This window comes from Tamandua tetradactyla, chromosome 16 (genome assembly GCF_023851605.1).
Source record: "Tamandua tetradactyla isolate mTamTet1 chromosome 16, mTamTet1.pri, whole genome shotgun sequence".
NCBI lineage: Eukaryota > Metazoa > Chordata > Mammalia > Pilosa > Myrmecophagidae > Tamandua > Tamandua tetradactyla.
The window spans coordinates 76352104-76374471 of NC_135342.1; the positions used below are offsets into that span (position 1 = coordinate 76352104).

At 55.7% G+C, this 22368-nt stretch overlaps 1 protein-coding gene across 4 annotated transcripts in view; it reads left to right on the plus strand.

Moving 5' to 3' along the window:
* Window positions 1–22368, plus strand: part of CMIP (c-Maf inducing protein) — a 229176-nt gene that overhangs the window by 201108 nt on the left and 5700 nt on the right. For all 4 annotated transcript variants that reach the window (XM_077133124.1, XM_077133125.1, XM_077133128.1 and 1 more), the window contains 8 exons: window positions 1575–1928; window positions 13334–13399; window positions 14728–14754; window positions 15010–15058; window positions 17345–17452; window positions 19442–19558; window positions 21154–21294; window positions 21960–22007. In XM_077133124.1, the coding sequence (XP_076989239.1) occupies window positions 1575–1928; window positions 13334–13399; window positions 14728–14754; window positions 15010–15058; window positions 17345–17452; window positions 19442–19558; window positions 21154–21294; window positions 21960–22007 (910 nt within the window). The remainder of the gene's footprint in view (window positions 1–1574; window positions 1929–13333; window positions 13400–14727; window positions 14755–15009; window positions 15059–17344; window positions 17453–19441; window positions 19559–21153; window positions 21295–21959; window positions 22008–22368) is intronic.

Below are 22368 nucleotides of genomic sequence, written 5' to 3' on the forward strand. Positions count from 1 at the left end.
TGCAAAGGCAAACAAAGGGAGATGGAGTGCTGAGTGTTTGGGTAGCCAATTAGATCCGAACCAATCAAGAGAGTTAGCCGCCCCCGCCCCCGCAGACCACACACAATTTTCCACCCACCGCAGCCTTCTCTGACTTCAGCTGATGGATTTGCGTTTTCCCAGCTAAGTGGCTCTATTCAGGGGCCATGTGTGCTGGATGAACGCAGACGCTCACTGTGCTTCAGGCATGCAGCTATCCTTGGTGCTGGCAGCAGGACCCTCCATGGGGGCTCAGGACACACGCATGGCACCCTTGGGGCATGGAAGAACAGCTGGTTTTCATCCCCTGTGCCCCTTAGAGCTGAGGGGACCACAGCCTTGGCCAAACACCTGGGGTGCCTTCAGAATCACTGGGATCCCCACCCCAGAGATCCTGATGAAGTCGGTCTGGGCTTTGGGGTGTTTGGGAGTGTCTAGGGGAGGCCAGTGTCCAGCCAGGGTTGGAGGCTCTGGTTTAGGAGGAGTGCAAAGTAGGAAGAGTGGGGGCGGCAATTAGGAGAAATGCTGTAGGCTTCTTGGGGAGGGAGTCCTGAGCAGACCCTTAAAGGATCTATGAAAGCCAGGACAGCCTGGAGAGGAGGAGCCTGGGCTGGGCAGAGAGCCCAATCCCAGTTCCTCCACTTGGGGGGAAGGGTCATCACACTCTGGGAGCATCCTTTCCTCACCTGAAGCAGGGAGATGATAGCACTCACCTTTCAGAGACATCTGAGCACACCTGTGTAATCGCACTGTGCATTGGCCATGACTTCCAGGGAATCGGGGACACTAGGAAGCAGTGAGAAGGGGTGCTTTAACCAAGTGCAAGGCTCTGATCAGTCCTGCTGACAAGAGACCTAATTTAGTTAGGTCTAGCCCAGCAGCTCCCAAACACATCTGACGTTAATTCTGCCACAGGGCCCTTTTCTCAACTAATGCCTCTGGACACCCCGTGTAAACATTGTCCCTGCAGACAGCTGGAGATACTGTAACTGGGGGTTGAGCCAAGAGCGGTACAGGATGGGGGATCTGCAGACTCCAGGGGCCAGGCTAGAGTTCTGGCGCCTGGGATCCTGTTGAAGTGGCTTCCCAGGCAGATGGGGATGCTGCGCTTTCTCCCTTGGCTGGGGAGGGCGGGGCCCTGTGTGGGAGAAAATTATGGCATGGAAGGAGGTTGTGAGACCAGAGCAAGCAGCTGGAACCCAACATGCTGAGTAGGTCTCGGGCATGTTGGAGGTGTCCAGGGAAGTCCACTTGGTGAAGCTGGGTGCCGAGAACCTTCACCATTCCACGTCAAAGTGAACATTTATTCATTCATTCAACAAATATTTACTGAGCCCTTGACGTGTGGGGATGGCAGCCAGGGTTTCAGAGGCAATGTAGGCTTGAGCACTGGCTCCACCATTTCCTACGGGCGCCTCTGAGCTCAGCCTCCTCACTCATAGGGTGGGGTAGTGGTCGTGGGGGTCTGCGGAGTCTTGTCAGTTCGCGGCGGGCAGGGTTCCACTGGGGCCGGGGCCGGCTCCTCTCCACGTGCCCTCCTCTGCCTGTTTCCGCAGCCGCGACAACTCCCCCAGCCTGAAGGAGATCCGGAACGGCTGCCAGCAGCCGTGCGACCGCAAGCCCACCTTACCTCTGCGCCTTCTGCACCCCAGCCCGGACCTGGTGTCCCAGGAAGCCACGCTGTCCGAGGCGCGCCTCAAGCCGGCGGTGGTGGCCTCCAGCGAGATCCACGTGGAGGTGGAGCGCACCAGCACTGCCCAGCCGGCGCTCACGGCCGGCGCAGGCAACGACAGCGAGCCCAACCTCATCGACTGCCTCCTGGTCAGCCCGGCCTGCAGCAGCCTGAGCATCGAGCTGGGCCCGCAGGCCGACCGCACGCTCGGCTGCTACGTGGAGATCCTCAAGCTGCTGTGAGTGCCTGTCTCTCCTGCGGCCGTGCCACGCTTGCGCGGTGGGAGGTGTGCATGCCCTCTGAGGATGTCTGTGAGCACACACTGGTGCCAGGGTGAGCCCAGGAGTGGCTGTGAGTGTGATTATACAGGCATGTGGGACGGAGGGGTGTGAGTTCAGTGTGTGCTGAGGCATGAGCCTGTGGGATCCAATCTCACATGTGCACAGGCTTTTGAGAGTACATGTTCTGAGCGTATGCCCAAGTGGCTTTGGGTGTGTGTGTGTGTCTCTGAACACATGCAATGTGTCTGAGTGTGTTTGTGTGTACATGGCAGGGCATGTGTAATGGTGATGCATAGACGTGCCTGCTCGAGTATAGGCTACACACACAAGCATACCTGTGTGCGTGCATGTGAGTGAACATCTCCATACTTGTGTAGGAGTGAGTGTGAATTCTGAGTCCACTTGAGTGATTTCACCCATGTGTCTTTGTGGGTATGGGTGTGTATGTGTGTTTGTCTGCATATAGGAATTGGACATGCACATGCATGTGGGTGGGTGAATAGATTTTCTGGGGACCTATTGTGTGTCTTGGGTGCTTCTGCGTGTACATGGCCAAGTGCAGAGGTATGACTGCGTCTGGGCACTTGTGCACATTTTGTGCATGAATGGCTGTAGGCGTCTTAAGTGTGGATCTGAGCATCTGTGCCCAGGAGTTGGAATGTGCATGCATGTTTCTCCGTGTATGTGTGCAAGAATGCTTGTGAGCCACTGTGTAAGTGTGGTTTTGTGTTGTGTGATTCCTGCATGCTTGTGTGAGATTGTGTGTGCTTAGTATGTGATGTCAGAATGTGTCTGATTGAGTGGCAGGTCATGTGTTCAGGTATGTGTACTGTGGTAGGTTTGTTGTGGGTGTGAGAGTGTTTGTGCCTGTGTACCTGGGTGTCTGTGTGGTTGTGTGTGCACCCTTGTGTTGCATGTATCTGTGTGTATAGAGGGATGGATCTGGAAAATGGCCCTATCTGGAATTTTCTCAGGTCCATTGAAACCCCTGCCTTGTCCTGGCTGAGCGCTCTGGTGGGGAAGCGGGGCAGAGCGCAGGATGGGGGCTTAGTGTAGGTCTGGTGACGAGCCTTGGGTCTGCCCTGGGCAGTGCTACATCCGAGCTGGGTGGCTTTGGACCCGTCCCTGCCTCTCTCTGGGCCTCAGTTGCATGACTCTAGACTAGGGGAGTGCGGAGTGTCCTTCACACCCCAAGGGTTTTTCCAGCTCTGCTTTTCACGGCTTCTCCCACCTCAGCGTTGCCTCAGTCTCGAGTTGTGCCTGGGTCCTGAGTCCCAGTTTCAGGAACTCCAGACTATACTCTCCTGCCCTGAGCCGAACTCTCTGCAGTCCCGTGGACCAGCTCGGGTCTGGAGAACCTCAGCAGAGGTGGCCTCCCTTTGCCACCCCCGCCCCCCAAATCCTTTCCTTCAGAATTGAGCTCTGGTCCCCTCTGAGGAGACCCAAATCTAGAAGTTTGCATTTCCAGAGGCAGTTGGTGGGAGTGCTGGGCTTTTCAAAGGGGCTGCGAGTCGATGGGGCCCTCTTGTCTAACTGCTGCAGGATGTCTGCATGAAGTCTGGGGGCCACTTGGAAACTCTTGGAGTGTCTGTCCATGTTGTCCATGTGTTGTTGTCTCAGGACCATGTAGCCCATGTCATCCTCAGTCAAGATAGTACTGCTAGCCGAGGAGTGGAGGTGGCGTCTGGCTGCCTGGTTTCCAGGCAGGACGTGCTGCCCGGGGATGTGCCCAGAAAGCAAGGCCCACAGTGTCTCTGTAGGTGAACACACACGCCTACGTGAACACATGCATGCACATGGACATGTGGACTTGGTGTACAGACACACACACAGGCTCACCCAGGCTTAGGCACACATGCACCTGGACACATGTAGGGCACACCCATGTACACATGGGTGCACATGGGCCCATGCATGTGCACACACACAACAAACACAGTCACGTACATGTCTTCTAGTGGTTTCTGGTGATTTGAAAGGAAAAGCGAGAGGCAACTTCCTCATCCACCTTACCTCGCCAGCAGCCAACCCCACGGCCTTCCCCTCCCAGGCCCTGGCTTTGGCTCCAGAGAGGAGCAGGTGGGCCTCCCCAGCAGGTCAGTGCAGCCTCGTGCCCTGTCCCGGCTGCAGAGGGCTGGGGTGGGGCTCAAGAGAAGTCAGTGGCCCCGCAGCCAAAGGGAATCAAATCCCATCTCACAGGGCATCTTCAAGAGAAGCCCTGGCCCTGAAGTGTCTTCAAGGTGGGGTGAGTCTCCACTTGTGCCCTCCAAGGGTCAAGCACCCATGGCCCCTGCGGGCTGCCGTTCTGCTTGGAACAGGGGCCCACCATGCTGGAGATGCCCGGGCTCTCCGCCCTGGGCCCTGACTCCGGCTGGGTTCTGCAGATACTGCGAACGCCCAGGCCCTCAGCTGTCTTGGGTCCTGACTCATGTTTCTCTTTGAGCACCGAGGATTGGGTATCATCATGCAGTTGACACACATGTTTTTTTCTTCTTCATAAACACTCCCATAAATGAGAAGTCTGTTCTCCCTGATTTGCTTCCAGGCTCCCTGCCTGGCCATGTGGTCCAGCTGCCGGGGTGTAGGCGCTGCCCACTCAGTGTGGGTTGGGGCCGAGGTCGGGGCCGGGGTCAGGCTGGAGCCGAGGCCTGCAGCAGGCTGGCTCCCAGTGGGGCCCGGGGGGCATTCCTAATGGAAGTGACTGTGGTGGGAGCTAAAGCAGCAGCAACCCCGGCCCAGGGTCTCCACGACGCAGGGTCTACACTTCCAGAGGCTTCCTTTACTTGGGGGTCTCAGAACACGAATCAGGCCAGTGTTTGCCCCCTGCTAACTGTCCTTGCCCAGTCAGGTGCTTCAGGCACTGGAGGGCCTCAGACATGGTGGAGCCAAACAGCCCCAGCAGCTCAAAAGGCCCCAGAGTATGACCCACTGGGAGAAGCAGATTTGGAGTCAGGCAGTCCTGGGTTCAAGTCCCACCAAAGCCACATATTAGGGCGTGACCTTGGATGAGATTGTTGTCCTCTGTGACCCTCCGTTCCCAGCTAGAGGATGGATGATCATAGGGGCCAGGGGCAGTTAGAGTGAGGGTGGTGAAGGCCGGGAGCCCCCAGCACAGAGCAGGCGCCCCCTTCACACTGCAGACACCGGCAAAAGGGAGTCACCAGGTGAGTCGTGACTGTGGCTGTTTCCTTTATTGTAAGACACCATTGGGCATTAAGATCCATCACTGATTTAATAATAGCACTTTTGGTGGAGGGAGGGTGGAGTTGGATAATACGACATTCAGTGCACACTTGGGTTGCAAGAAGCAAGCGTATGAGCATGGAGGGAATCAGACTGAGGGCTCCCTTGCTGGGTAACGGTGGGCCACATCCTGGGTTCTTGGCCTCAGTTTCTGCATCTGTGAAGTGAATGCCCTCCTCAGAAGCCTGTGGTGAGGGTTCAGTGACGTGGCCCCTTAACAGGGCTGGCTCGGTGATGTCTGGTTCTTGAGAAAGGTGAGCTGCTGTCAGCAGTAATAGAAATATCAAAGTGTGGGCCAGCGAGAGTTATGTGTAAGCTATTTTTAAACAGCAGGTGACTTGGTGTGGAATTGAGGTATTTTAGAGGATGTTGTGGGGGGCTAAGGAAGCTTCTGTCCATCGGAGAAGGGGCTGCTGGTCCCCAGGAGCACAGGTCGGTGCAGGCCGCCCCCAGCCAGTGGGCTCTGGAGAGCACAGCCTCTGACCCACGACTCCCATTCCCACGGGGACACCTGTGCATTGTTAGAATCTGACACCTTTGAAAACTAAGCTCCAGAAATTCCCGAGAGCCCTGAAAAGGAAAACTAGATCAAGCCCAGGTCAGCATTAATGCTGAAAACATTTTCCGTGAGGCCCAGGCCGGGGCTGGCACAGAGACCCGGGGACCAGTCACAGCAGCTGGGGAGTCAGGAGTAGTTTGGAGTCCGGCTGTTTTCCTGCTGGGCCGTTGTGTGTGACCACGCATTTGTTTATCCATCTATATATTCCTTCTTTAAATTGTCATTTACTGGGCCATCCCGCACACCTCAGTTACTTGCTGGTGTCCCATCAGCATTGACGTACATGCCTACCCGTAGGCCCTCCAAATGCCAGCATCGCCTGCAGAACGGCTTTGCCACCTGATCGGGTTGTTGAGAAGTTCGGATGGGACGGTGCACGGATAGCTGCTGGCCCTCCCTGGACCACAGGCAGGCTCACTCTCCTCTGTCCAGGAACAGGAGAGTGGCTGTCAGGGACAGCAGTGGGGATGTTCTCCTCTTTTCCAACCAGCCCACATCTGACTGCAAACTTTGTATCCTAGGAGGCCCTGATGCGCACTAGCCCTCAGCCAGAAGGGGGCACTCGAGTTTGGGATGGTCCTGGTGGCTGGGAAGCAGACATTCCTGGAATGGAGAGGGTGGGAACAGAGAGGGGAAGCCCCTGTACTGCCCAGGACTGTCCTGCTCGGGGAAGGGCTGCCCCACCAGTGCCCCAGCACCACAGAGAAGAAACTTCAGGAGTCCAGTGCAGGGGGTGGGTTGGAAACCATATCCCACAAGACAAGAGATGGAAAGGGAGGTGGAAACAGTGTTGGGTTCAGGACAAAGTCCGGGAATGTTGCTGGAGTGTCTGGTGAGGGGGTGGGATAGGGTCAACTGGACCCTTACTCGGGCCTCTGGTCCTGGTGCCTCCTGCCCACTCTTGCCCAAGGCTAAGCACCTCTCAGAGTTTGGGATGCGGGGGGGGGGGGGTCTCCATTTGACTGCCGAGTGCCTAGACTCCACCCCCACCATTTAACTGGCTGTCTGAATTTGGACAAGTTACCCCACCTCTCTGAGCCTCAGTTTCCCAGTTTGTAAAATAAAGATAATGATCCCTGTCAATGCATCTAGTTCCCAGGTTGCCTTGAGAATTCAGTGAATTGGTGTACACTAGGCTTCCGTCCCAGCCCCGGGTGCCCAGCAGGCACTTGCTGAGGACAGGTGCCCTTCTCAGCACTGTTTCCATCTCCAGGTTGGACACAGTGCTCAGAGGATGCCTGCCTGGCAGAAGTTGATTTTCATTGTTGTAGTTTCTCAGTTGCTAAAACAAAGACCATATGGTGGGTTGACTTGGACAGTGGGGATTTATTGGCTCTCAGGTTTGAGGTTAAGAGGAGTCCAAAAGCAAGGCATCGGCGAAGCTATGCTTTCTCCCCACAGGCCATGGCGTTCTGGGGCCGGCTTGGCTCCTCAGTCATATGGAAGTGTGCAGGGCAGCGTCTTTTCCTTTCTACTGTGGATCATGTTGGCATCTTTACCTCTCTGAGCCTCGGTTTCTCAACTGTACCATTATTGTGAGAATTCTGCATCTGGGAGATTGGACCTGAGGCCCATTGGAGGCCTTCGGCTGTACCGGGCACCTCCCCCTCTTTCTCCCTTTCTCCGAGCCCAAGAAAGGCCTGGCTGCCTTACCCGTTCCTCGAGCAGGTCTTAGGCCTTCCACGCCCTGGCCAGGCTGGGTCCGAGGGGAGAAAGACCCCCTTCTAGAGGCAGATGCTTATCCCTGAGTGCAGATGGGGGGCACCCTGCTGGTCTGTCACAGAGAGGCGCCTGCAAAAGGACCCATATCCCATTCCCAGGCTGGCCATCGGGCACCTTGCCCCCCCATGCTCCCCAGCATCTGGCCAGTACCGCCACCATGCACCCCAGACTGGACCCGGCTTTTATAGGGAGGTCAGAGGCTGCCCTGCAGACTGGAGCTGGGCTGGACAGAAATGGGGAAAGAGGCCAGTTGGCCTCCTCCTCTTTCTGCCTCTGAGTCCCCTCTTGGTCCCATGTGTGCCACCAAGGTGGAGCTATGAGAAGCTAAGTCTCTGGCTTTGTGCAGGTGAAAGAAGCGTGCAGGATGAAGCCATAAAGGAGGCTCCGTGTCCTGGCGTGGGTCCCACAGGCCTCTGGCTTCCGTGTACTCGGCACTGGTGTCAGATGGCCTGGCTTTGAACTCTTGCTCTGTGCATCCTAGCAGCCTGACCTCTCACAGCCTCAGTTTCCTCACATGGAAACCAAACGACACTGCTCCATCCCCCGCTGACTGTTGTGAGCACGCCCAGGGATTGCCAGAGGAAATGCTTTAGTGAGCATAAGCTCTCGTTGCTGATAAAACTCACTTGGGCTTTCCTGGGAACTCTTTTCTTTCTGGGTGTCCACGTTTAAGTCTTTCCTGTGAGCCCTTCCCGAATGTGATCAGTATTCTCAGGTCTCCACTTTAGTATGGGTTTGTTGCGAGGAGGTGGGGAGGGGGCAGCCTCCATGCAGGGATTTTCTAACCTCGTGTCTGCAGTGGGTGGACACTGGCTCTTTGGGGGTAAATACAGCCTTAGTGTGTGTGTGTATAAAGTGTAGGTGCACATACGGCACACACACAGATACACACCATGTCCCTGGTTTTAAAGTTTCACGAGGGAGCTTTACTGGCAGGCCCCTATCAGGATGGCGAAGTGAGATGCTCGAGGGCTCTGTCCAGCTACATATGCTTTGAACAACTAGCAAGAACTCAGAAACACTCACAGGACTGCAGTGACAGGGTGAACTCTGAGTCAAGGAAAAGGCCCTTCAGAAGTTGTGAGATCTTGAGGCGCCCTGGTGGCCTCTCCCCCACCCTTCACCCGCTCGGTGCAGAGCTGGCTGGGATCCCAGGTGTGCTGGTTTGAAACTGTTACGTACCCCGGGAAAGCCATGTGCTCTTATAATCCAATCTTGTGGGTACAGAAATGCTGTGGGTGGGACCTTTTGATTCGGTTGTTTCCATGGAGATGTGACCCACCAGTTAAAGGTTTTAATTCTTTTACTGGAATCTTCTATGAAGAGAATAAAAGGCAGAAGACAGAGAGAGCTCAGAGCTGAGGCAGAGAGCCAAGAGAATCAGATACTTGGAGGCAGCATTTCCCTGGGAGATACCAAGCAAGGACCCACAGAAGCTCAGAGAGAAAGCCACTGGAATCAGAAGCTGAAAGCAATGCAACCCAGGAGGATGGGACCAGGAGATGCCAGCCACATGCCTTTTCAGCTGACACGCGTTCCAGATGCTGGCAGCCTTTTCTTCAGAGTCCAGATATCATTTTGTTGATGCCTTAAATTCAGACGTTTTCTTTGCCACAATTTATAATCTAGTAAATACCCTTTATAAAAGCCAATCCATTTCTGGTACGTTGCATTTCAGCAGCTTCAGCAAACCAAAACACCAGGGCAGATAGCTGAAGGGCTCAGTAGGGAAGGACTAGGAAAGATGTCTTCTTTTTCCCATTTTTTAAAATTTTGTTAGCTCTTGGCATTCAAGGAAAGCTCTTTTGTGACACTAGCTGGGTACAGCTTAAGGGACAGTGCTGCAGAATCAAAATTCCTGCAATGCGCATTAAAATATCAAAATACCCATTTTTGAACAAAAGATTCCAAAACATAGAAGGAAACAGGAAGTGGTGGCCCAGGCAAAGAAGATTAAAGCATCAGAAACCATCAGGGAGTACCAGACCTGGGAGACACCAGACAAGGACTTTTAAGAAATGGTCCTAATTATGTTCAAAGAGCTAAAGGAAAACATGGACAAAGAACTAAAGGAAAACAGGACAATGATAGATGAACGTAAATATAATTTAGAGATAGAAGTGCTGAAAAGGAACCAAACAGAGCTGAAGATCACAGTAACAGAAATTTAAAATTCCCTAGAGGAGTTCAGCCACAGATTGGAGCTGGCAGAAGATTCAGTGAACTTCAAAACAAGACCATTGAAATCATCTGATCTGGGGAGGGTTGTGGTGGTTTGAAGCTGTATGTGCCCCAGAAAAACATGTCCTGAAACACAAGCCATCCCTGTGGGTGTGACCCCATTGGAAGTAGCCCTTCCGGTGAGGCTTCTTCAGTTAAGGTGTGGTCCGCCGCAGTCAGGACAGACCTTTATCCTATGACTGGAGTTCTTTATTAGAGAATGAGCTTCCGAAAGAGAAAGAAGGCCAGGGAAGCAAGAAGCTGAATATCACCGAAACCCCGAAGAAAAAGGAGAGACCAGCAGACGTCCCCGTGTGCACTGCCATGAGGCAGAGGCACCAACAACCGCTGGCAGCCGTCTCCAGAAAGAAACCGTTGCCTTGATGATGCCTTGCTTTGGCCATTTTCCTTACCTCAAAACCGTAAGCGAATAAATCCCCATTGCTTAACCTAGCCTGTTTCATGGCATTTGCTTTGAACAGCCTGGGAACCTAAAACAAACAGAAAGAAGAGTGAAGGAAAGTGAATAGAGCCTGAGAAACCTGAGGGACACGTCCATCAAGTGTACCAAAAGATGCGTTGTGGGAGGCCCAGAGGAGAAGAAAGAGAGAAAGAAATGGTGGCTAAAAACTTCCCAGATTCAACAAAGGACATGACTATGCACATCCAAGATGCTCAATGAACTCCAAGCAGGACGAATCCCAGTAGACCCAGGCCATGGGATGGTACAATCAAATGCCAAGGGTCAAAGAGCATTCTGAAAGCCACAAGAGAGAAGCAACATGTCACATTCAAAGTATCCTCGATGAGATTCAGTGCCGACTGCTTGTGCAGGTGAGGAGTGGGATGACATTTAAAAGTGCTCAAAGCAAAAAAATTGCCACCCAAGAATTTATGTCCCACAAAAGTATCTTTTAAAAAATGAGGGTGAGATGAAAACATTCCCCGTTAAATAAAAGCTGAGGGACTTCCTCACTATTAAACTGTAGTATAAGAGATGCTAAAGTGAGTTCTACAAGTTGAAAGGAAAAGACAACCAGACAATCGGTTGAAGGAAGGCTCAAGAAGAAATAAAGATCTTCAGTAAGGGTAATGACAGGGGTGTGTTCTGGGATAAAACTTGACTTTTTACTTCCTGCAGGATCTAAAAGGCAAATGAATAATATAAAATGATGAATCAGCGGGTTGTGGACTTATAATGTATCAACGTGCAGTTTGTGGCAAGAATTACATAAAGGGGGGTGACGGGAAGTACAGGAACATAGTTTGCATATACTAGTGTCAAAGCAAATGAGATTGTCATATAAATTTCTGGTGTTCAATTTAAGCCCTGCGGTAACTACAAAGAAAATATTCGAGAATGTTCAAGCTCATAGAGACAGAAGCTAGAGTACAGGTTTTCAGGGGCTGGGGGCAGGGGGAACGGGAGTTAATGCCTGGTGGGTGTAGGGTCCCCGTTTAGGGAGATGGGAAATGTACATATTGGAAGGTGGTGACGACACCGCAGTAAGGAGAATGTGACCTGGGTGTCTGGTGCGGGTGGTGCAAGCTGGAGTTCTCTGCATGAGGTTGTCTTATTTTTGTAAGTGTCCTATGAGTTTGAAAGTATTTCAAAATAAAAAGCTTAAAAATTTTTCAAGGGGCTGGGAGGAGGCGACAATGAAAGTAAGTCTGAGAATCACTGAATTCTAAACCTTCAGGAATCACGGGGTTAAGACTGAGGACAGCTGGAGGCCAGGTCGGTTCCACTACCTGGGCCCTGTCCGAGCGCCTTCAGGCCTCTCTTGAGGTAGTGCCTGGTATCTGTGGGTCTGGCTGCAGGCTGTTGGATAGATGGCCCTAGTGGCTCTGGCACAGCTCTGGCCGGGTCCCTTCGTGGCTGAGTCCCAGCATGCACCAGGCCTGTAGTTGAGCAGTCCTTACCCGAGGGCCACCTGTCTCCAGGTCCAGTGCCTGACACGGGGTTCCAGGTAGGGTGCTGGCCTCGTCCCCCAGGGCCGGGTACAGGGCGAGGTGTGTGTGGTCACAGCTCCTGGACACAACTTCCCAGCTTGGGCAGGGGCTGCTGCGCCCAGCTCCTCCATGTGCAAGGGTGGAAGGTCTGCGATGCTGGAGGTGCTGAGCTCAGCCAAGTCCCCAAAGCCAGAGGGATGAGGGGAGCCCAGGTTGGTGGGACTCATCACAGGGCAGCCAATGCAGGTGCTCACGGTTGCTCTGGAGTGCAGTGGGAAAGGCTTGGGGCGTGGGCTGAGAAGCCCTGAGTCAAATCTTGACTCCCGGCTGAATCGCCACTTGTGTCTTAGGGGCTGTTGTGGACCTCTGGGTCCCTTCCCCTCCCTGTGGGTGCCTGTCCTGGGCCTCCTGCTGCTCAGGGATGGGCTGTGATGGAAGCTGCACCTGTTGGAAAGGGCGGGACTGCGGCCCTGGGCTCTGCAGAGGCCTGAGAAGTGTCCCCAGTGCCATCTGTGATTCGGGGAGGGGGTGGGCATGGCTCTGCTGCCCTCCTCTGTGAAATGGGTGCATGCAGGAGCCTGGTGGGGCTCCCCTGAGCCGTTGCACACGGAGGGCTTGGGGGCAGAGTTGGCTCTCAGGACCTGGAAGCCATTGTCTGTGTGCTCGGCTCTCCTCCCTGGCCGGACTGGACCACTGTGCGGTGACTCTGGGAGGATAACTCCCCTCCTCCGGCCTCCGGCCCCTGTACCCCGAGGGGAAGGCCACCTGTGGATGGTTCAGGATGCCAAACAAGCCCGGCTTGGAGCAGGCCTGGCCTGGCACTACCATCATGGGAGCTGCTGGCTCCTGGCCCTGGTTGGAGTTTCGCGCCCCTGCCTTGCCCAGTGTGTTTGCCCGAGCGTGGGCTTCACTTGCTAAGACCCCAGCTGCAGTCCGGCAGGGCAGGCGGGACTAAGGATGAGAGTTGTGAGCCACTTCCTAGCCATGGTAGCTTCAAAAGCTCATTCACCCTCCCTGAGCCTCAGTTTCCCCTTGTCTTAAATGAGGCTCATCATGTTGGCTCCCCTGAGGTGTCGTGAAGAATAAATGAGCTGGGGTGGTAAGCCACTGGGCACAATGCAGGGCGTGTAGAAAGCACCGGTGAGATTGTGCTGCTGTTAGTTTCCATCATGACCGTCGCCATCAGTGTTAAATCCCACTATTGTCATCACCCTCCTGGTGTCCGGACGCAGGAATAGAAGCATCGGTGAATCAGGAGAGCTGACCCACGCCCCAAAGACACAGCACCGGACTTTGATTCCTTGTGAGTCAGTCTGTAATTATCGCACTCACTTCTGGTCCATCAAAGATGAAAATGGGGTTGCAGGCCGGCCACACGCTCCCATAGTTCAGAAGTGGGCACAGATAATACGGAAAATGCTGTGGGCGCCCAGAGCCAGGCGTGGGGGGTCGGGGACCTGGGGCGCTAGCCGGCTAGGCCCCTCCTGTGGCCACAGGGAATCTCTGGGCAGGTTCCGTCTTGTGTCTCGTGGCCACGTCACAGACACAGGCTGGCTGGTCCTCCCGCGCACAGAGGCAGCCCATGGCCCCGACTCTGCCATCTGTCCGTGTGCACCAGTGCCTTGTCCAGACCAATCCTAACCGCCCGCTGCTCCCTCCCCCCAGGTCCGACTACGATGACTGGAGACCGTCCCTGGCCAGCTTGCTTCAACCCATTCCATTCCCCAAAGAGTAAGTCCCGCGCATGCCGCTGGAACTCCCGGCCTGTGGGAAACTCCCAACCCTTCACTGAGTGCATGGCAGGGGCGGGCAGGGCTTTGGTGGGACGCCCACATCACGGGGTGGAGGGTAGGGGGGCCCATGGGCCGAAAGCCAGCAGACAGGCAGGTCCGGGGCTGGCCACCTCATTTGCGGGCCCGGCGAGGCCCAGCGCCCCTCAGAGACCCACCTCAGCGGGCCGTTAGCAGGAGTCAAGGAGAGGGGGATGCGCGAGGCCCTTCCTGCACTGCCTTGCATGTGGTAAAGTTGGTTTTATCATGAGTCACAGGAGAATAGTTGTACCTTCCTTGCCAGTCTCCGAGGGCGGTGCTGAAAGTCAACTGCAGCTGCTTTCCGCGCCGCCCGACGCCTTGCCCCCGCCTGGGCCCATCAGGGTGGCTAGCTCATGCTGCAGCGGTTCTGGCCAGCAGTGGACCCTCCACCTCCCTCTGGCCGGCCCTTCTCCCACTATTGAATTCATCATTGGAAAGTATGGTCTGGTGGCTAATGGCCCGAGGAGCAGGCATTGTCTAAACAGCCAGGCCCTAAAATGCCTGCCAGCCTCTGTTTGGGTGGATTAAAGGAGGCAGGCCAGGGCGGGTGGCTGGGGCTCTCTAGGGGCCCCATTAGCAAACTCGTGTTTGTGAAATGTGCCTCTCTAGGGAAGACATTACCCCCGGTAATTGCCCCATTTGCTGGCCTGGCCCACCCCAGGGGCCCCCAGGGTTGGAGACCAGAGAAATCCGACTCCTGAGGTCCTCTCCACAGAGCAGCCCTGTCATTGGCTGCAGCCCCTGTCCCTGTAGGCCCAGGGGACGCAGGAGAGAGCAGGGCCGTGATGCAACCTGCTCAGAGGAACGGCCCTAATTGCCTTCCTGGTGCATGCAGCGGTGAGCGTGTCCCTGCGGGGCAATTAGGGAGCACACCTGGGCCCCAGGGTTGCGTGCAGGCTTACACACCCATGTGCAGGCTTGCACACCCATATGCAGACACACGCACCCATGCACTGGCTCCAGCCACCCACTGCAGGCCGGGGACCACAGTGGTGAAGCAGTGGGGGCCACACAGGGGCTTGGCCTTGTGCCTGCCACTGCCACCCGCCCTCTCATCAAACGAGGTCCTTGTTCTGCAGTTTCAAGTAGGAGCAAAGCGTTGGCACCTCAATTCCAGCTCCCCCATCCTTCTTCGAATCAGCCATGGTGGCGGGGGTAGCGGCGGGGGTGGTGGGGGCACCGTCCTTAGGGCGCGGCGCCTTTTCCTAAGTGTCCGGCTAACGGCAGCGTTCCCTTGTTTCCTTGCAGAGCTCTGGCACATGAGAAGTTCACCAAGTGAGTGTTTGGGCCACACCAGCCCCCCGTCCCCCATGACCTTCTTCTTCTGGTACAGACACCCCCTGTGTGGGGCCGACCCTCAGTGCGAGCCCCTCTTCTGACCCTTTCTCGGCTCCCGGCTCCTGGGGAAAGCGGGGTGCCTGTTCCCCCTGCACCACTGCTCCTGGCCCTGCGCTCTCTCCGCCCTCCCCACACCCTGGCCCGCACGTCCCCCCACCCTGGGACTGACCCTGCCCGCCATGTGCCTTGCAGGGAGCTGAAGTACGTGATTCAGAGGTTCGCTGAGGACCCACGACAAGAGGTGAGACCCCTCCCGTCAGGTGGTGGGAGCCCCTCTGGGGCTGCCGGGGTGCCCCCGCTACCGAGGAGCCCGAGCAGCTGGCCAAGGCCCCTTTGCAGAGCTCCCTCCCCGGGTCAGTTTCCCTGCAGACCCCGCTGACCAGAACTGGTTTCCACTGGTGGCCCTTCCTGCCGGTGCCAAGGCCCCAGGGTGCCAGCCTGGCGCTCCCAGCCAGCTCCCGGTGGCTTTGGGCCTCTGCTTCTGCCGTTCTGGGGGGCGGCAGGCTGGGAAAGGAACCCGTTTCTGGTTTCACTTCCTGGGCCTGGTCGCCGGGGGCCTCCCTGGGGTCTCTCTGTCCCTTTTGGGGGGAGCGCCCCCTGTACCCCAGAGACTGAGTGTGCAAGACAGACCTGAGGGGACTGGGAAATCAGCCCCCAGAGCCTCTCCCCTTCCACTACGTCAATATGATAACGGTGGTGGCAGCACAACCGTCATTTGCCAGTGTCTGTCAAGTGTCAGGCCAGCATTTCCTCATTTAATCCCCACGCCCTAACAGCGCTGGAGCTAGTATTGGCTCCATTATCTGTCACCATGACCCTCCCTTTAGAGTTGAGAAGATTGACCTTATGCTACATCTCTAAGGTCAACTGGTACATGGCAGAGTCAGGATTTGAACCCAGAAAGTTTGCCCCCTGGCCTGTGCTAGCAACCAGCCCTGGGCTGGGCCGGGGCTGCAGAGATGAGCACCAACTCTGCCATTGAGCTGTTTATGGCCCACTTCCATCTGTGGGACAGGGATGTGGCTCCCAGGTGGGGACAGACCTGGACACATTCAAACAGCAAAACAGGGAGGAGGAAGTGAGCTCCTCTTGCCGGAGGAGGTGATGCAGAACCGGTTGGTTTGTGCTACACGGACTGAAGTGGGCCTGTGACGCTTTCCCTGGGCCTGGAGAAGGCTGCACCCCTTAAAGATTATAATTCAGTGGGTCCTGCAGGCCCAAGAGTGCATTCTGAACAAGCGTCACGGGAGGTTCCAGCGTGGTGGTTCTCCCAGCCCAGTGGAAAGTACAGTTCTAGAAGGATGTCCCGAACACACTGTGACTCTGAACCCCGATCCCCAAAGTTATCTTCAGGCGCAGTGAGGAAAAGCTGGAACAGGCTTTCTTAGACCTCGGCCACTTCACTCCCTCTCCTGTCTTACCTCTTTCTTTCCTTTTTTCTCCTGCTTCTTTTTCTCTCTCTCCCCTTTCCCACCTCACTCTTCCTCTCTCCACTCTCCCTTCCTACTTTCTCCCTTGTAAAGGAAGCCTAAAGTTTTCTTATAAATTTTTTTGCTCTGTTTGCTAAATAGAGTTTCAAACTCTTGATTCCTGTTACCTTTGAAGTAGATAAGTTAACACTTAGGTATTCTTCCAACTCCGAGGGGGAAACGGAAGCCCAGCTGCCTGTGTTGTCTGTGTGGTCTGTGTGGGGTCGTGTGCAGCTGAAAGCCTGAGAAGAGGCTCCTGGCAGAGACTGACCTTCCCTCCGGAAGGTGCCATCAGGGTTCCTGCGTTCTCTAGAGCACAAGTGGAGGGTGGAAACAGAGCCCTTTGCTTCTCTCTCTGCAGTTGTGGGGTGGGAATTCCTCCCAAACATGCACGTGCACTCACACACACACGTGTGCACAGACATGCCCACCCACACGCACTCACAAGCATCTGAGGTGTTTGGGAGCCATGGGGAGGGCTGTATTTTAGGCATTGAAATCACCCCCCACCTGGACAGGCTCTTCACTGGAGAGAGGGTCCCAGAGGCTCAGAGGAGGAGGTGGGGAGTGCCAGGGAGGGCGAGGTTAGTGGGGACGGAGACCCAGGAGGGGCACACCCGGAGAGCGTCGGTGCTGAGAGTGAAGGCGGGAGGGACAGGGGCTCAAAGAGGAAGGAGGGCAGAGACCCAGAAAAGAGAGGGGAAAGGAGCGCGCCCTCTCCCAGATGACGGCATTGGAGAAAGGAGCTGCCGGACCTCCTTCCTGCCCTGATCTGGCTGCTGCCCAAGCCGGGTCCTGGCCAAGCGCCCCAGGCCGCTGTTGGTGAATGCCTGGAGTCCGTGGCTGTGGAGACTGTAAACCCCTGAGTGTCCCCCGTGGAACTGAAGAGGCGTTTCTCAAAAAGACAGTTGTTGTTGCTCTGGTTCAAACGTCTGGGAGTGGCCAGGCCAAAGAGAAACGGGCTTCTCAGCCGCGGGCCGGCCCCAGTCCTCGGCAGCCAGTGCCCCTTGTCCCCGGTCTGCAGAGAGCTGACTGGACGTGTCTCTCCCCTGCCACAGGTCCACTCGTGCCTGCTGAGCGTGCGGGCTGGCAAGGATGGCTGGTTCCAGCTCTACAGCCCCGGAGGGGTGGCCTGCGACGATGACGGGGAGCTCTTCGCCAGTATGGTGCGTGGTGCAGGGCTCCTTGGGAGCCGCCCTCTTGGCCGTGAGCGGGGACAGCTGGGGGCCATTCCTAGCCGTGGCCAGCCCGGGGGATGTCCGGCTAAAACAGCCCCGCCAAGGATGGGGCAGCCGCGGCTGTGACGCGTCTCCTCCTGCCTCACCTCTGCCAGCCTCACACGTGCTCTGGGGGGCGGGTGCTGCTGATCACCACCCCGTTTTTCAGGTGAGGCAGCTAGGCAGAGCTGGGCAGAGCTGGGCCGATCACAGTTAACGGCACAGCAGCCACGTCACGTCCACCATGCCATAGTGACCCCCCCAACTCCTTTAATCCCTAGAATGAGATGTCAGGGTCAGGCTGATCACTCGGCACAGCCCCTTACAGGTGAGGGGCCTGAGGGCAACCAACAACAGCATTCAGAGTGGCTTCCGGAACTTTCTCTGTGCTGGGCACTGTGTTAGACGCATCCCATGTACTGTCTTTTTTCATCTTCACAACCATACTGTCAATTACCTTCATCATCCTCATTCTACCTGTGTTAGAACAGAGGCCCAGAGAGGGCTAGTGACTTGCTGAAGTCCCCCAGGCCTTCTGCATCAAAGTACCTTCCTCGGCCTTTGCCAGAGCCCACCCAGCGCAAGCTAGCGCCCCTCCTGAGGGCAAAGAATACCCATCTCCCAGGAGGAGAAGCAGGCTGCCTCGTCCCCCAGGCCAGATGCTCCGTTCAAGAGGCCAGTGGCCTCAGCCGTTCACCACGAAACCAGCTCCCATCCCCGGGCTGCTCATTCCTCTCCTAACCTCGCATGGGGAAAGCGTGAGCTTTGGCATTGGCCAGCTCAGCCGTACATGAGCTTGATGTCCTTGGCTAGTAATTGGCCTCTTGACCCTTCAGCATTCCACGTGGGAAGCGGGGAGCATGGCCACGCCTGGCCAGGCCCATTTTCCAGTCAGCACTTGGAAATGATGGCTGTCACCAGCCTCCTCTCTGCTGGGCAGCCGTGGCAGGGAACAGGCCACAGAGATCTCAGCAGCAAGCTTAGCGGAGGTCTCAGTGCAGTGACGACAGACCCAGGCGCTGCCTGAAAATGGCCTTATTTTTACGTCCTTTCCTTGACACGCTCCTGACATACTCCTTCCCTGCTCCGCGCCTGCTGCCAGCTGAGTCTTTTTGAGGGCGCTGAGCCTCCCGAAACATGCCAGTCCCTGCCTGCCTGCACCACTGCCCTCCTTCCCTCTCCCCTCTTGCTGGCTTCTCTGACGTCACCGCCTTCACCGTGGCAACACCCGGTGGACCCTCCACCCCTGATGCAGGACTAAGAGATCTCAGGGGCTGGCTGCTTCTCAACCTGAGAGGTTTCATTTGTATGCCAGGGTTGTAAGTGATGGAGCAGGGAAAAAATATATCTGGAGAAGGAAGCAGGCAGCCTCTTGGATGGAAGTGCCTCGTTTCCATGGAGACGCGTGGCTTTGGAGAGGTCCCCTTAATTAGGCTGCCATTTCTCATCACAGAAGGGCATTTGTACTGCATGAAGTTGTGGGGAGAGCAAACAGGGTACATGGCTCTTTCCCAGACCTTGGCTGGGGACCCCCACCCTTGGATCTCCATCTCCAAGATGTGCCAGAAGGAAAGCTTTCTTAATGGCTACCCAAAAGGTAACCCCAGATGGAGCAACATTTGCCAATTTGTGGATTTCAGGGGGCAGTCTCCCAAATACCTTTACAGCTCACAAGGGTACCAGGGAAGGGGAAGCAGGGTTCCCCAGTGTGACCTGTCCCTCACATGGGAGGGCTGGGCTCATGTACCCCCAAGCAAGGCTGCTCAGAGACTTCTGCTCAGTTCTCACAGTGCTGAGAATCCAGAAGGACAAAGGTCAGCAGAGTCCCGAGGGGGGCTGGCAGATGGCCATTATTTAAGGTCTACCTTAAATGATCCTGTATGGCTACAGCCCCCAGGTAGCCACTGCCTTTTCACCTGGACCTTTCTCACCTTCTAGGTGCACATCCTCATGGGGTCCTGTTACAAGACCAAAAAGTTCCTGCTCTCCCTGGCAGAAAACAAGCTGGGACCCTGCATGCTTCTGGCACTGAGGGGGAACCAGACCATGGTGGAGGTGAGGAGCTAGCCCCAAGCCCCAGACAGGGGCCTTCAGCAGCCAAGACCTGTCACAGGGGCTGGGGAGACAGCAGTGAAGAAGGAAGGTGCAGTGCTAGGAGGAGAGATGGGCCTTCCTCAAACAGTTTCTTAATTTTGATTGTGACATGTGTAACAAAGAGGGAGGACATGGCCTTAGGGAGTGGGGAAGGTTTCTGTCTTGGACGTCTGCTGCTGTGTAACAACCATCCCCAAACAGTACCTTAAAAGTATAATAACCATGCATTTTGCTCATGGATCTTGGAAAGATTGGACTCAGCTAGCGCTTCTCACGAAGGGTCGCTCAGGCAGTTGTGGTCCGATGGGAACTGGGGCTGGGTTATCTGAAGGCTTCTTCATTCCTACGCCTGGAGCCTGGCCTGGAGGTGCAGGGTCTCTCTCCATGCAGTGGCCTCAGGGTAGCCCTCTCACTCCCCAAGGAGTTCACCTCCTGACCCCAGCCCCTCAAATCATTTCTCACTTGTTCCTCTCTCTCCTTGCTTACCCCATCCCCCAAATCTCCAGAAGCCTGGGGCTCCCAGAGAGACCAGGCGGAAGTTGTATCACTTTTCCTAACTTGGCCTTGGAAGCCAGGCAGCCTCACTTCACATTAGAAGCAAGTGACCAAGGCTGGCCCATACTAAAGGGCAGGAGACACTCTTGCCTCTGGTGGGAAGAGTGTCAAAGAAATTATAGGCATATCGTAAAGCTTTCCCTGGAGATGAGAGTCATGGTGAGATTTGAGGACCAAGGAAGAGTTAGAGGAAAGCAGGAGCAGAGCATTTCAGGCCACGAGGACAGTATGTGTCAAGGGCCTGTAGCAGGAAGAGGCTTGGCGTGTTGGCAGGACTGGGAGGCTTGGCGTGTTGGCAGGACAGGGCGGCTGGAACCCAGTGAGCAGACTGGGGCCGGAGGTTTGGAGGCTGCAGTTGGACGTGCACCAAAAGCCTACTAAGTGTCAGAGGTCCTGGTGAGGATTTGGAGTTCAGCCCAAGTGATGGTCCTGACTGCGCTTGAAAGGGGGCCTTGGGGCTGAGGGTGTAAGCAGAGAGAGAAAGCAGGCAGGAAGCGATAGGAGGTGCCTGGGCTGGTGAGCTCTCCTTGGCGAGGGAGAAGTCTTTGGAAGGGGAGTTCTTCAAAGCAGGGCTCCCCACATGCTGATCCCAGGCAGAAGGGGGCTGGGAAGTAGGGTGGGAGTATGCAGCCAAATGAGGCCCTGCAGGAAGCAGGGGGCTGAAGAAGTACCCAGGTGCCTTCAGGTTGATTCCATGAACGGCACGAAAGCAGCTGCTATGTGTAGGCAGATGGGCATCTGGTCTCTCGGCCTCCACAACAGCTCCAGTGGTCCTGGCAGGCAGTCCCTGCATCTTGACCAAGGACCTACTGTGCACTGAGCTGGGTGTGCATCTATATTCCCACTTTACAGTGGGAAACTGGAGCTGACGATACGCCCGTTTTCACACAGCCAGGGCGCGCCTAGCTATAGAATCCCTGTCCAGGGCATAGGGGTGCTGTTGAGTCAGGCTGAGGGTTTTGCCATCTGGGCTCCTAACGCACCCCTGTGGTGTCGGGCAGATCCTGTGCTTGATGCTGGAGTACAACATCATCGACAACAACGACACCCAGCTGCAGATCATCTCAACCCTGCAGAGCACGGAGGTGGGCAAGCGCATGTACGAGCAGCTGTGCGACCGGCAGCGGGAGCTGAAGGAGCTGGTGAGTCCCCACCAGGCAGGCCTGAGAAGGCTGGGGACAGAGCACAAGGACTGTCACTTGCATCTGTACCTGCCTTTATTTCATTGAATGCGCCTCTAAACCCAAAGAGGGCAGGATTACCCTCTGCTGCTTTCTAGATTATCCAAGGAAGGCAGAGAGAGGAAAAGACCCTGGCCTAGAGTTACACAGCTCCTGAGGAGCCCAGCCAGGATTTGGTGCTGACTCACTCCTAGAGCCATGCACAGCAGTCACTGTCAGTGCCAGCAGGGAATTCACACCCCTGCACTCCTGGGGCAGCCTTGACTCCAGTGGGCTATCTGTGGGTTGTGGCTTCTCCACCATCACCCAGAGTTGCCCAGTGGGCTTCGGCCCCAGGTACCACCAGTGATAGCTCAGTTGATATCACCACTTTCTTCTGGGTGCCTTCCCTTCCCGCCTCACCTCCCCACCCCACCCCTGCTGATGTTTCCTGAGATCACCTCTCGAATAGACCACCTGCCATATAACCTCGTCTTGGGATCTGCCTCTGAGACCAAAACACCACATTGCTTTCTTCCCACCCAAGAAAATGAAGCTGGCACAGCGAGTGGTGCTAATAGAGGTGGAAGGGCAGGGCGGAAGCTTGGGGAACAGATGGGTCGTAATCAGCTTGGTTTATTTTGCAGCAAAGGAAAGGCGGGCCCACCAGGCTGACACTGCCCTCCAAGTCCACAGTGAGTTTATTTGGTTCACTCTGCAGGGCTGGGAAGAGGGGAGAACGTGGGTTGGAGCACCCTTGCTGGGGATTGGCAGGACAGGGTCTGTTCTGAGGTGGGAGGTGATGGGGGAGGGTGACAAGGACCCCGGGGTACTTGGCAGGCCAGCTCCTCCTGGAAGAAACCAGGTTGCGCAAAACCAAAGAGAAAATGAAAACATGATGAAGATTATTGTTGAACTAATGAACTCATAACTCTGCTGAGTATTATTCACTTTATCCTCAAAAACAGTGAGGCTGGTACATCTTATAGTCCCCATTTTACAAAGTCTTCAGGGATCTTCGTTCCTTCTATCCTGCTGTCCCACTACTCTTGGCAC